The sequence below is a fragment of the Eptatretus burgeri genome, chromosome 7 (assembly GCF_056783735.1).
Source record: "Eptatretus burgeri isolate ZD-2024b chromosome 7, Ebu_testis_v1, whole genome shotgun sequence".
Classification (NCBI taxonomy): domain Eukaryota; kingdom Metazoa; phylum Chordata; class Myxini; order Myxiniformes; family Myxinidae; genus Eptatretus; species Eptatretus burgeri.
This window is the reverse complement of record NC_140967.1, coordinates 39,243,868-39,256,344: the sequence shown is the minus strand read 5'-3', so window position 1 is coordinate 39,256,344 and position 12,477 is coordinate 39,243,868. Positions and strand designations below refer to the sequence as shown.

At 42.3% G+C, this 12,477-nt stretch overlaps 1 protein-coding gene across 4 annotated transcripts in view; it reads right to left on the bottom strand.

Moving 5' to 3' along the window:
* LOC147023072 (two pore channel protein 2-like) overlaps positions 1-12,477 on the bottom strand; it is a 59,059-nt gene that overhangs the window by 33,686 nt on the left and 12,896 nt on the right. For all 4 annotated transcript variants that reach the window (XR_015060008.1, XR_015060007.1, XR_015060009.1 and 1 more), the window contains exons 2-6: positions 9,640-9,722; positions 9,325-9,445; positions 9,102-9,230; positions 8,841-8,954; positions 3,798-3,916 (exon numbers count right to left, since the gene is read on the bottom strand). Coding sequence is in view for 1 of the 4 variants with exons in the window: in XM_085888094.1 (XP_085744220.1) it covers positions 3,798-3,916; positions 8,841-8,954; positions 9,102-9,230; positions 9,325-9,445; positions 9,640-9,722 (566 nt within the window). In the remaining 3 variants the exon portion in view is untranslated. The remainder of the gene's footprint in view (positions 1-3,797; positions 3,917-8,840; positions 8,955-9,101; positions 9,231-9,324; positions 9,446-9,639; positions 9,723-12,477) is intronic.

Genomic DNA, 12,477 nt, shown 5'->3' with positions numbered 1-12,477 from the left:
AAGCCTAAACCATGAAAAACAGCCCCAGACCATTATTCCTCCTCCACCAAACTTTACAGTTGGCACTATGCATTCAGGCAGGTAGCGTTCTCAGATTCAGCTGTCAGACTGCCAGATGGTGAAGCGCGATTCATCACCCCAGAAAATGAGTTTCCACTGCTCGAGTCCAATGGCGGTGAGCTTTACACCACTCCACCTGATGCTTGGCACTGCGCATGGTGATCTTAAGCCTGTGTGCGGCTGCTCGGCCATGGAAACCCAAGCTCTTAATGAACAGTGTTTGTGCTAATGTTTCTTCCAGAGGCAGTTTGGAACTCGGTAGTGAGTGTTGCAACCGACAGAAGAAAAGGGCTACCACAGCATTTTGCAGCGCCATGCAATACCCTCTGGTCTATGCATCGTTGGTCAGGGGGTTCATCCTACAGCAAGATAACAACCCAAAACATACCTCCAGGCTATGTCAGAACTACCTTAGAAGAAAAGAACAAGACGGTAGGCTTCAAATCATGGAATGGCCAGCAGTCTCCAGACTTTAACCCCATCGAGCTGGTTTGGGATGAACTGGACAGAAGGGTGAAAGCAAAGCAACCGACAAGTGCAACACATTTGTGGGAACTTCTGCAATAGTGTTGGGAAGAACTTTCAGAACAATATTTGATTTCCATTGTGGAAAGAATGTCACGAATACGTTCGGCTGTTATATCTGCAAAAGGTGGCCACTTTGACGAGTCAAAAATTTAGATTGAATTTTTTTCAGCAAAACGATTCCATAATTTATTTTTTTATCTGCAATTGTTTATTAAACTACTTAAATTTCAGTAAAAACTGGAAAAAGGGGGGGGGGGAGTTCTAAAACTTTTGACCGGTAGTATATATATATATATATATATATATATATATATATATATATATATATATATATATATATATATATAGATATATATATATATATATAAATATATATATATATATATATATATATATATATATATATATATTGCAGTTTTATAAACCGTGTGCCGAAATTGAAATGCACACAGCAAGTACCCTCTTAGAATAGTTATTTCCAGAATGGTGCCTTCCTTATAGGGATTATTATGTAATTAAAAGCGTTGGGTTGGGTAGCTAGCACCCCATCTCAACCCGGTGGGATAACATCAGCACGTGAGGACGTGTGCCGTGACTGCTGTCATCACATGGGTGTGCATCGTTTTCCTGCCACGACTTCTTGACATGTGCGAACATCAGTGTTCTGGAAGCTTCACCAATGCCATGGCTTTTGAAGCACATGCCAAATTCCTATTTTTGTTTAAAGCCCCACCAAGTCCTTGTTCATCTGTAGACATCTACCCTGCACTGTAATTTATTGCCATCTGTTCCTGTACTGTATTCAGTTTCCCTAATCCCCGTTCATTCCCCTCCACCTGAACACAACCGGTATACATACAGACCAGGACATGACACAGCCCCCTTGCAACAATTGCCCTTTCCCTGGCTTTGTGCCAGACATTTTTTTGATTTGTGGGGGTTCATTCTCGGTGTATGGGGGTGGAAGGGATTTCCCCATGTTAAGTGCAGAGCTCCACTCCCCGTGACAGCTGGAACGGCCAAAATATTGTTTCGCTTTTTAGGATCGGATATCGTCCGGACCAAATAAGTGTAAAAAGTGTCGGTCCTGGAATAGTTTACGGTAAATAAATAAATAAATGAAATTGCTCGTTGAGCAAGGAATTGCCGGAATAACTGTCATATCGCCATGATCTCTGAAAAAACAAAAACCTGGAAATCAATTTGGTTCTTATAAGTCGATACTGCTACTGTTTAATGAGTTATAGCACTTAGTTTGGTTATGGATCATAACTTGGAAGTCAATCGGACTTGAAATGGCGTTTTAATCGCAATTGAAAGTTTTGACCCGACCCCCTGACATTCGACCCCCGACCACTAAGAAGGGTGTTGGTGTGACCCCAATGAGACATATGGTTGGATGCAGTATTGGAAGATGCACATTGGTTTGATGTCGATACGACCATTTTAACGGACGTCATTGCGAAAATAAGAATTTTGGTTTTTCGGTGACCTTGACCTTTGACCAAGATTCACCAAAAACGACAATGGTAAGTTGGACCATGGCAGACTCTGTACCCAGTTTGGTCATGATCGCTGAAACGGTGTGGCTGCTACAGGGTAAACAAACACACAGACAGACACACAGAATGACACACACAACCGACTAACATAATTGCCAAAATCCAAAGGATTTCGGCAATTAATTTTGGAGGCAGTGTGTCGCTTGTGGAATCGTTTAAGGTAAACCTATACCAATAAAAGGCTGTGTGTGTACGTACGTGTACATATGTGGGTTTCAGAATGTGGAATAGAATCCTCCGAACGCGGGTTCAAAGTATCCACCTTCATTTCGGTAAAGAGTCATGATTCACGGATCAAGCTGTGAAGTTTTCTGTTATTAAAGTTTTGCACTGAGGGCTCTCTTTAGGATTGTTACTGAGATCAGGACCACTTCCAACTGTAATTTGTCGTGATATTCCGAGGGATGGTTTATCAATTTCTCTGAGGTTCTTAGTCATCATTCCCATGAGGTTCTTCATCATCACTGGGACAACTTTGGCATTCTTCAGATTCCAGGATCTGGCAAATGTGTCAGCAGATTACTTTACAAACCCTGTTGTGTCGTTGTGTGTACAGCTGTTCTGACTTTTTTTTTGTGTGCATTTGGTCATTAAGCGTCACATATTCTCTTTGCTAACCGCACCTCCACCCTGAAGCCGTGATTTTTTTCTCTCACTGTCCGTTCCTCGCTCAACCCCTCATAAAATGCAGCTGTGTGTGTGTGTGTGTGTGTGTGTGTGTGTGTGTGTGTGTGTGTGTGTGTGTGTGTGTGTGTGTGTGTGTGTGTGTGTGTGTGTGTGTGTGTGTATCCCTCTCTCACGCACCCCTCCCTCCTGCAGTGAATAGCAACATTTGGTGAGGTTTTGCTTTCTCCACCATCCCCCTCTCTCTTCCCAACCCCCCCCCCCCACCCCCACACTTTGACAGGTCTGCGAATATATATATATATATATATATACATATATATACATATATATATATATATATATATATATATATATATATATATATATATATATATATACATATACATATACATATACATATAAAAAAAAGATCCACTCACATCACTCACCTGTGAATGGAGGAATAGCCAATCAGATCTCACCTAATCAACCAAACGCAGGTGGCTAGGATTATATAAATAATTGACACCTCTCACACTCATCCAGCCAAAGAAGCTGCATAAAGCAATCCAAGAAGGCCTACCTAAGGTAAGCGCTTTACTGTTTCAAACCCTTCCCAGAGTTCCTCCACAACTTTAAAAAGACTTCCACACATTAGAATGTCCATGCTACACACCCTTTCAGCAACCTGACTGATTTCATCATGCACTACATACAAATATATAAACAGATGTAAAAAATATAAATATATAGATATAAAAAATATAAATAAAATATATAAAGTATATAATATATATATATATATATATATATATATATAATATATATAATATATATAATATATATAATATATATAGATATATATATATATATATAAATATATAGATATATATAAATATATATATATATATATATATATATATATATATATATATATATATATATACATTGAAAGGAATTTCTTCAAACCAACATTTACCAGCTTAATGAAACCATCAACTTTTCACAAACATAGCAAGTGTGGAATTCATGAAAACTAACTGATTTCCAAAGAGTTTGAGTGCCAGTAACGAGAAGGTAGCGATGCTGAAGAGGAAGAGGATAAAGACACTAATGATTCCAAGCAATGTTCTCCGGATGTTGCAAAATGCTCGACGCAACTGTGGGAGGTGGGTGAGGGGGGGGGAGGAGAAATTAGTTTAATGGAGCTGCCATGATGGCAAAACATTTGATTTTACAAGAAAAATAAAGTAACGTAATCATAATTATCATTTTTCCAGATGCTCCAGTTGCATCCTGACACACATCCTCTTCAGCTGTCCAGCCTAGGTTCGAATCCTGACCACGCTAGAAAAAACTGTCAGTCCTCCGATTCATCAATGCATGTGCCATCCCTCAGATGGACGTCAAACTGGGCGTCCCAAATGCCAGCATTATTTGGTGGACGTTAAAGATCCCAGTGTCTTTCATGAAGAGTAGGCAAGCAATCTTCAAATTCTTGTCCCAACGACCACTGGGAAGGCAATGGCAAACCACCCAGTATAACCATTCCCAGGAAACTGCTTCGGCAGCACTGATGCTCTAAGAGCATCGTGCATCACAACCCATAAATGTAATTAAACATCAGTGCATCGTCCCGAGAGAACCCTCCACAACGAAATTACATGAATAAGGGGTCATAAATTTAGCATGAATTTAGAGATGGTAAAATGAGAAATTGAAGGGAAGGGGGGGGGAGGGGGAAATAAAAATATACAGCTGGCCTTTTCAAATTGATCCAAGTATTGCAAGAGTTGGTTATGAAGAACAATGAGGCGGAGGTTATAAAAATTTCAGCATAGTAATGAAGAACGTCACAATCTTAAAGGGCGAGTGATGCATTTCCATACACTTAAACACATTAAAAACCATAAGTTGCAAATGTGAAACTCGTGAATTAATACTCCGATCTATTTCCTCTCCAGTATCGGCTCAAGCCGACTGAAGAGAAAGATCTGGGAGTATCAATTCAGAAGCGTCTCAAAACTGACTCTGAATGTGCCTCAGTAGCCAAGAAAGACAACAGAGTCCTTGGTATGTCCTCCTTGGATATCCGCTGTGAAAATTGTATCCTTCTTTCTTCAAAAGTATTGTACTTTCTACCTCCTCAGTGTGATCAGAGTTCTCCTCTATGCTTGGAAAAAAAAATAAAACATCTTTGCACTCCACAATCCATCCATCCATTGGGACCATACTCTGTGCAGAGCGTCGGTGCTGCATAAGCAGTCTCCTTGGCTATTGGACACATTCGTGGACGGGTCGCCACTCCGACACAGGATACCAGCAAGCTGGCACTCATGTTGCCAACCTCGGAAGGATGACAAGCAGAGTCAACCCCACCTGGTATTAATTCGACAGCCGAGTGAGATTTGAATGCAGGATCCCAGTATCCCAAGCCCATATCACCCGAACCATTAAGCCAACACCAAGATTAATGAAGGAAATTACACCTCCCACCATCGGGACTCCACAATGACCTCATTCGACTTGAATTTCCTTCTGCATACACTTATTCTTCCTCTTCCTCCCTTTTTTTCAATCTCTCCAAAATGAACGAACATTCATTAAATATAAATGCTTCTTCCTTTGAAAGCATTTTAAAATGCTTCACTTTCCTTATTTCTCCAAGAATACAGCAAATGGTTTCCTCACCAGGATATACTCTTCTTCTTCACAATGATTATTTTGCAAAACTGCATCAGCGAGTCACCAAGTTCACCAATCCACCTCCCACACCTACAGCACCACCTTTCTCCATGCCTTCACCAAAAATTCTTACCTCCCATCCCTTAATCTTTATCTCCATTTGTCCAATTTGGGAATTTGGAATCAGCATCTCTCCAATGAATGCCCCCCCCCGAAATGCATTCTCAACCCTCTCTCTCAAAGCTTCCCCTCACCCTGTCCCATCTCAAACATCTGACGTCTCCACTCCACCCTGACATCTCTCAATCCAGGCTGCTGCTGATAAACTTGACATCTGTTTAAAATAATTTTGACTGGAATTTTTTCAGGACTACCTTTGACTGTGACTTCCCCTCAGATCCCACCTCTTGCTCGTCTGTGCGTTGTACCATCCTCCAGTGATGACTATCTCCATCTCTCTCAGGCAACATGGACTAGCTTTCAACCACTCATCCCAATTCTTCATTCCTCATAATATGTGATGATTTCAAAGATCACCATCCAAAATGGCTGGGTGTTGATACCTCTCTCACTAGCAATGGCACTTCAAAGGATTTCTGTGAACTCTCCGACCCAGATTTCTTCAAATGGCAACTCCTCTTTCTGGACTTTGTGTTGACAAACTTCACTGCAAATGTCTCCTGCTCTTGCTCTGCTCAAATTGGTTCATCCAATATGTTTGTGAGAGTTGACATCTCTCTGGCTACTCTCAGAGAATTGCTTCAGTGTTGGAGTCTGACTGTTCACTCAAACAGATTACCAAGGACTGCAAGCAACCATCTCGCTTCAGGACCGTCTCCCGTATCGACGGCCCCGATATCAACTCAGCCTAAGAATTCTTCCAACGAAACCTGCCATCTTTCTTATGTACAAATTCATCCCATCTCATCTTCGGTTATCCCACCCTTCTTCCACTGAATCCTGTGGCGAGGCAGTTGCTCTGAAACAACTTGCCTTCTCTTCCTGCAATGCAATCCCAACCGAAGGCAACCTCAGCCCATTCCACAAAACACGCAATAGGTACGTGTCCACTCTCATTCAGAAAACAACTGTCCAACCTCAAGAATGAACATTCAAACTCGTCTCCTCCCTCAAAAACTTGGTGGTACCTTGATAAGTCTGGCTCCAGAGCATGCTCCACCTTCCATCCCTTCCCCCTCTTCAAATGGAACCACAGCAGATTCTGCTTGTGTGAAGCCCAAATGCCTCAATTATGTGTTTGCTTCAAAATATCATGTCCCAAACCTTTAGCTCTCTGTACCACCTGAGCCCGTCACACCAAATGCTCCTGTACTCCATCTTTTGTACCTGGGAAGGTAAAGTTTCCATCAGCCCTCGAATAATTCTGCAACTGAACTGGGCGGCATCAGCTCACGGGTCCTAGAAACCTGCTCCGTTGCTCTTGTACACCCTGTTGACAAGGTCATCGTCCATCTGCTTGGAAATCAGCAAGCATCACTGCATCACAAGAGGTGCAAAACCCGATCCCCTCAACTATGGACCAATTAGCTTACTTTGAATAATCAAAGTATGAAATACTGAGTTTTTCTCCAATGATGTCATCTCAGCTCACCAACTCAGATTCAGACCAAGTCACTATACCTTGGAAATGCTGCTCCTACTCTCCAAACAATCGAGTGATGCCATCCAAGTCAAACACGAGATCAGGGACATCTCTCTCGACACATCGCGAGCTTTTGATACGGTCAAGCATCCCGCCTTGATCTCGAAAATCTGGCATCCAAGGCCAACTCCACACGTGGCTTACCCGACTCCCGTAGCCAACAAGTGGTTATCAATAGGGTCCCATCATCTCTTCTCCTTAAGGCTGGAGTGCTCCAAAGCAGTGTTCTGGGCACCATCCTCTTGCTAATTTTCATCAACGATCTGTCTCTCTGGAAAATCCACTTTATCTATTTGCCGACGACTCCACCCTCTGCCATGACATCCATCAGACAGGCAGGCAGCAGCCTCTTCCCACTCTTCAGACATTGAAAAAATAATCAGTAGCTCATCAAACACTTGGAATATGTCTGTCAATCCTGACAAATAACATACTTTTACGATCTCTCTCTGAAAGGACTGTCTGGAAAACCCTCAAATCTACTTTGTTAACCATCGTCTTGAAGTAGTTCAATCACATCAACTCCGAGCTCTCACTATCAGCCATGATCTTTCTTGAGCAAACAACATTTCACAGATGGCCTACAAAGCCAGGAGCAAACTGGGCATCCTCAGTCATACAAAGTCCTTCCTCGGCCCACCTGAGCTCCTATCCACCGCCAAGGTCTTCATCCGCAGCTTGATGGAATACTGCTCTCCCTTCTGGATTGGTGCCCCTGCCCACACATTGCTTAGCTTGTTGCCGTGGAAACCAAGGCCTTCAAGATCATTAGAATCTCCCACGATGGAGCAGAGTCGATGGGCCTGTCACTTTCCCATCATAGACAGGTTGGTGGTCTTTCTTATACTGCCTCCTTTCTAGTCTTGCACACTCTGATCTTTCCGTGCTTTGTCCTCCCTCACCCCCCCTTCCACCCCTCCCCCCCGGTTTCTGCAGGGTGCACATGGTGTACCATCAACCCCCTTCTGGTGAAGCTCTTAAAATCCAACACCACTGCTCACCTCCACTCTTGTGCTCATCTTTTTACCTACCTGTGGAACCAAAAGCCACATTCCCTTCAAGTCTACAAGACAGCTGTTCACGTTTCATCACACCCATTGTTTGTTCAAATCTGCTGTTCATGTTCCCCCCCTCCCTCTCTCTACTGTTGTGTCCTGATCCGTAGTATTCCAGCTATTCCATGAGCCTTAGCTCTGGATATAAAAAAGAAACACCAATTTGTAAAGTTCATCATCATGCTCTACCCTTAAATCACACGCGTCATTACTCGATTGCCTGCAATGCATTCCTTGCTTTTCTGCCAGAAACTGGGTGTCCCATTTACTGGCATTAGTTGGTGGACATTTACAATCACATTGTTTTATGAGAATAGTAGTCAAGTTAACACTGGCGTCTTGAATAAATGAAAAATTCCTGCCAAAAATCATCGACAGTCAAACAAATTCTCGGAAGCCAGCTTGTGGAAGTCTTGGGGGGGGGGACTGTTGTTGACCCCAGCAGGAGGTGGGAATAACTGGGGCAGTAGTTGCTGTAGTAGATATTTAAAAGCCAAAATTAGTGGCATTTGAACTTTCAAGTCTGCTATACATCTTATTACATGAGACAAATTTTGCTCGGAAAGAAGGAAGGGGCAATAAAGGAAGTAATAAAAAGTTCCATATTACAGAAACCAGAAAAACGAAAATAAATATACCATGATATGCACAATATCAATTTATTTCAATTACAAATCAAACCTGGCGACTCTCGCTGAAGTTGATTGCAAAGACAGGTCGTAACACGCGGGACCACCTGATGTTCCAATGTCCTTCAGTCAAGACGAGGTAAACCACCATGTCAATAGCAGTCACCTGTTGGAAGAGTGTTTATTTATGACATTTTAAATCAGCCAGCTGGCAGTTATAAAATTTGCCTCAAAGTTTTAGGGATTAGCAAATACAATCCATCGAACCGAGTATGCAATTCAATCCAAAAAGTGAGAAAAAAGTACAACATACAATGATTGCCACGACAACGCAGATATTCTTGCCGTCTCTCCAAAACATTCGACGTTCGGTGAACATGCTGAGATGTACCAGCCGACCAGCGAAAGCCACAAGGCACAAAAACTCCACCAGCATGCTGGCCTGCATTCCCAAACCAATGATTGCAAATTTATTCACCCCTCCTGATCCCATACCATCCCCTCGAAGGTAATTCCATTTCTTAAAACGATCTTACCCAAAATGGCCACTCCATGCCAGGTATAGCTGGTGACTCAACCAAGGCCAATGCCATATCCAATACAAGGAAAAGGTACATGGGGAACTTCGTGACCCATTTTGTGTAAAAGTGATAACACCTGCAAAATAAATTGACTACATAACAATTCAAGTTCTGTCATTCATTTAACAAATAAAATAATTTTCATCAACACAAGCTCCAAAAGTTATAATACTACGATCAAGATCAAGACAAAAGGTCACAAGTATTCTTGGAGGCGTGCTGTGAAAGATTTTATACAATCGGAAGCTTGTAATATTGAGCACGGCTTACCAGATGGCATTCTCTCCAGTTTGAAATGGAATGTTTCTGGCATATTGGGCATCAGAGACATACGCTGCAGCAAGTTGAAAACCCTGCATAAAAACATGGAATCTTCATCACAGGAACCATTGTTAGAACATTAAACTTCAGACAAAATAAATTTTAGAAGAGTGTGGTCAACACATCATCTTTTATTGGCCAAAGTTCCTAAGTAAGAATTCGAAATAATGTCTGCAAGTGTGAACTCAGACATCAAAGACCATTTGGCCTGTAATGTTTGTTATATCAACCTCCTATTAATTACATCTGTCAATTTGCTTCTCTTTTGTGGACGAATCGTATTCTCACTAATAACTCAATCCAACTTAGCATTAAAAAGTTTTATAACTCACATCCGAGGGATGGATCGTTCCAAAATGCACCACCACCTGAAGGTACTGCACCAGGATAGTGGCTTTTATTTGTTTCTAAACTTACTTAAAGCTCAAGGCAGAGTTTGTACAGATCACCCGGAGGCTATGCCTGGCGGGCTTGGGATCTAGCATCCTGAGTTCAAATCCCGCTCAGCTGTTGAAGTAATACTAGGTGGGGTTAACTCAACCTGTCATCCTTACGAGGTCGGCAAAATGAGTACCAGCTTGCTGGTATATTGTGTCGGAGTGGCTACCCGTCCAGGATTATGCCCAATAGCCAAGGAGACTGCTTTGGCACCACCAACACTCTGCACAGAGTATGGTCCCAATGGATGGAAGGACCCGGAGGCTAAAGCCATCAGTAGACATCGGTGTATTTTTGCACAAATTCAGAGGACAACAGTAGACAATGGACATATGGTAGACATATAACATATGGTTATATGGGATTTGAACCCGAGTTTCCACCCCAAAGAGGAACAAATCCATGACTAGACAGCTCAGAGACGAGCACACAAACAAACTAGAAGGGCACTCGGGAGAGCCACACAATGCCTGATCGACGAGAACACATCGGCCCAATACATTTTTAAAATATCATGCGATATATTGTTTTTTGGCCCCCAGTCTCTCAATGGTGAAGAATCACTTAAAAAAAATTCTAATAGTTGGATTCACATCCAGATTTTTCAACAAAATAAAAAAAATTATAAAATTTGACCTTGCTACACACCCAACATGTCCACCAAGTTTCATCCGAATCCACCCACGAGTTTTTGAGGTATCGTGCTATAAATTAGTTTTGGCTCGACCTCTCAATGGTGACGAATCACTTAAAAAAATTCCAACATCACTTAAAGATCCGGATCTTCACCAAAATCTAATCTCTTCGGCCTTGGAACACACCAAACCCGTCCACATCTTTTTGAGATATCCTGCACACAAACAAATGAAATTGCTCGTTGAGCGAGGAATTGCCAGAATAACCTTGTCACATCTCCATGATCTCTGAAAAAACAAAAACCTGGAAATCAATTTTGTTCTTACAAGTCGATAGTGCTACTGTTTAATGAGTTATAGCACTTAATTTGGTCATGATCATAACTTGGAAGTCAATCGGACTTGAAATGGCGTTTTTATCGCAATTTGAAAGTTTTGACCCGACCCCCCTTGACATTCGACCCCCGACTGCGAAGAAGGGTGTTGGTGTGACACCCCAATGAGACATATGGTTGGATGCAGTATTGGAAGGATTTGGTTTGAAGTCGATACGACCATTTTAGCGGACGTTATTGCGAAAATAAGAATTTCGGTGACCTTGACCTTTGACCTCGATTCACCAAAAACGACAAGTGTCCAAGTTGGACCATGGCCGATGTCTGTACCCAAGTTTGGTCATGATCGCTGAAACGGTGTGGCTGCTACAGGGTAAACAAACAAACAAAGACAGACAGACACACAGAATGACACACACAACTGACCAACATAATTGCCAAAATCCGAAGGATTCCGGTAATTAACAAACCAAACAGACAGATAGAAAGGGGTGAAAACAAAGCATGGAAAGAGTAGAGGGTGAAAGACCAGAAAGGAGGCAGTAGAAGACAGACCACCGATGTGTCTGCAATGGAGAAGCGATCAGCCCATAGACTCAGCTTCATTGTGGGAGATACCGATACTCTTAAAAGGACTTTGCTTCCATGGCATCAAGCTGAGCAAGGTGTGATGCAGGGGAGCCAACCCAGAATGGAGAGCAGCACTCCATCAACAAAGCTTTGTAGGTGAATAGGTGCTCAGGTGCATCAAGGAAGGACATTAATGGAGGACGCATAAAGGATGCTTTGTGGAAGGATGCCGAGACTGGCTTTGGAAGCAAACGTTGAAAAGTGGTTTACCCAAGAAAGATCATGGCTGATAGGGAGTGAGATTCATGAGTATGAATGACAACGTTCGCAACAAGGTTGTGAAGAAAGTACATGGGGGCAGGGCGGGGTTGCCAGACGGTTTAGTGTCTCTCCTTTCGGGGAGAGAGGGTGAATGTGAGATATGAGGATTGAAAGGCACAAGCAGGTAACCAGTCTCTGGGGGGGTCATAGATGTCTGACTTCAAATGAGCCATTATTTGGAGTGTGTATTGGCAGAAATGGGAATTCAACGCAAGGTGATGATGTGGACCGTGACACATGGTACATGCTTACCTTATCCACAATGGCGGTCCGCCCAGAAGAACCATCATTAGTGATTAAAAAATCATGCAAAGCACGATACTTGCGAAATCCAAACAAACAATAGTTGCCATGGAAACAGCAATTTGGGGATTTTGTAAAAATTTGACCCATCAAGTGTTTCACATGATGGAATGTTGTGCAAAACAAATTTGGTCGACACATTTTCTAACTGTGGCCAAATAGGTGTTCTACATGTTTTGGAAGGC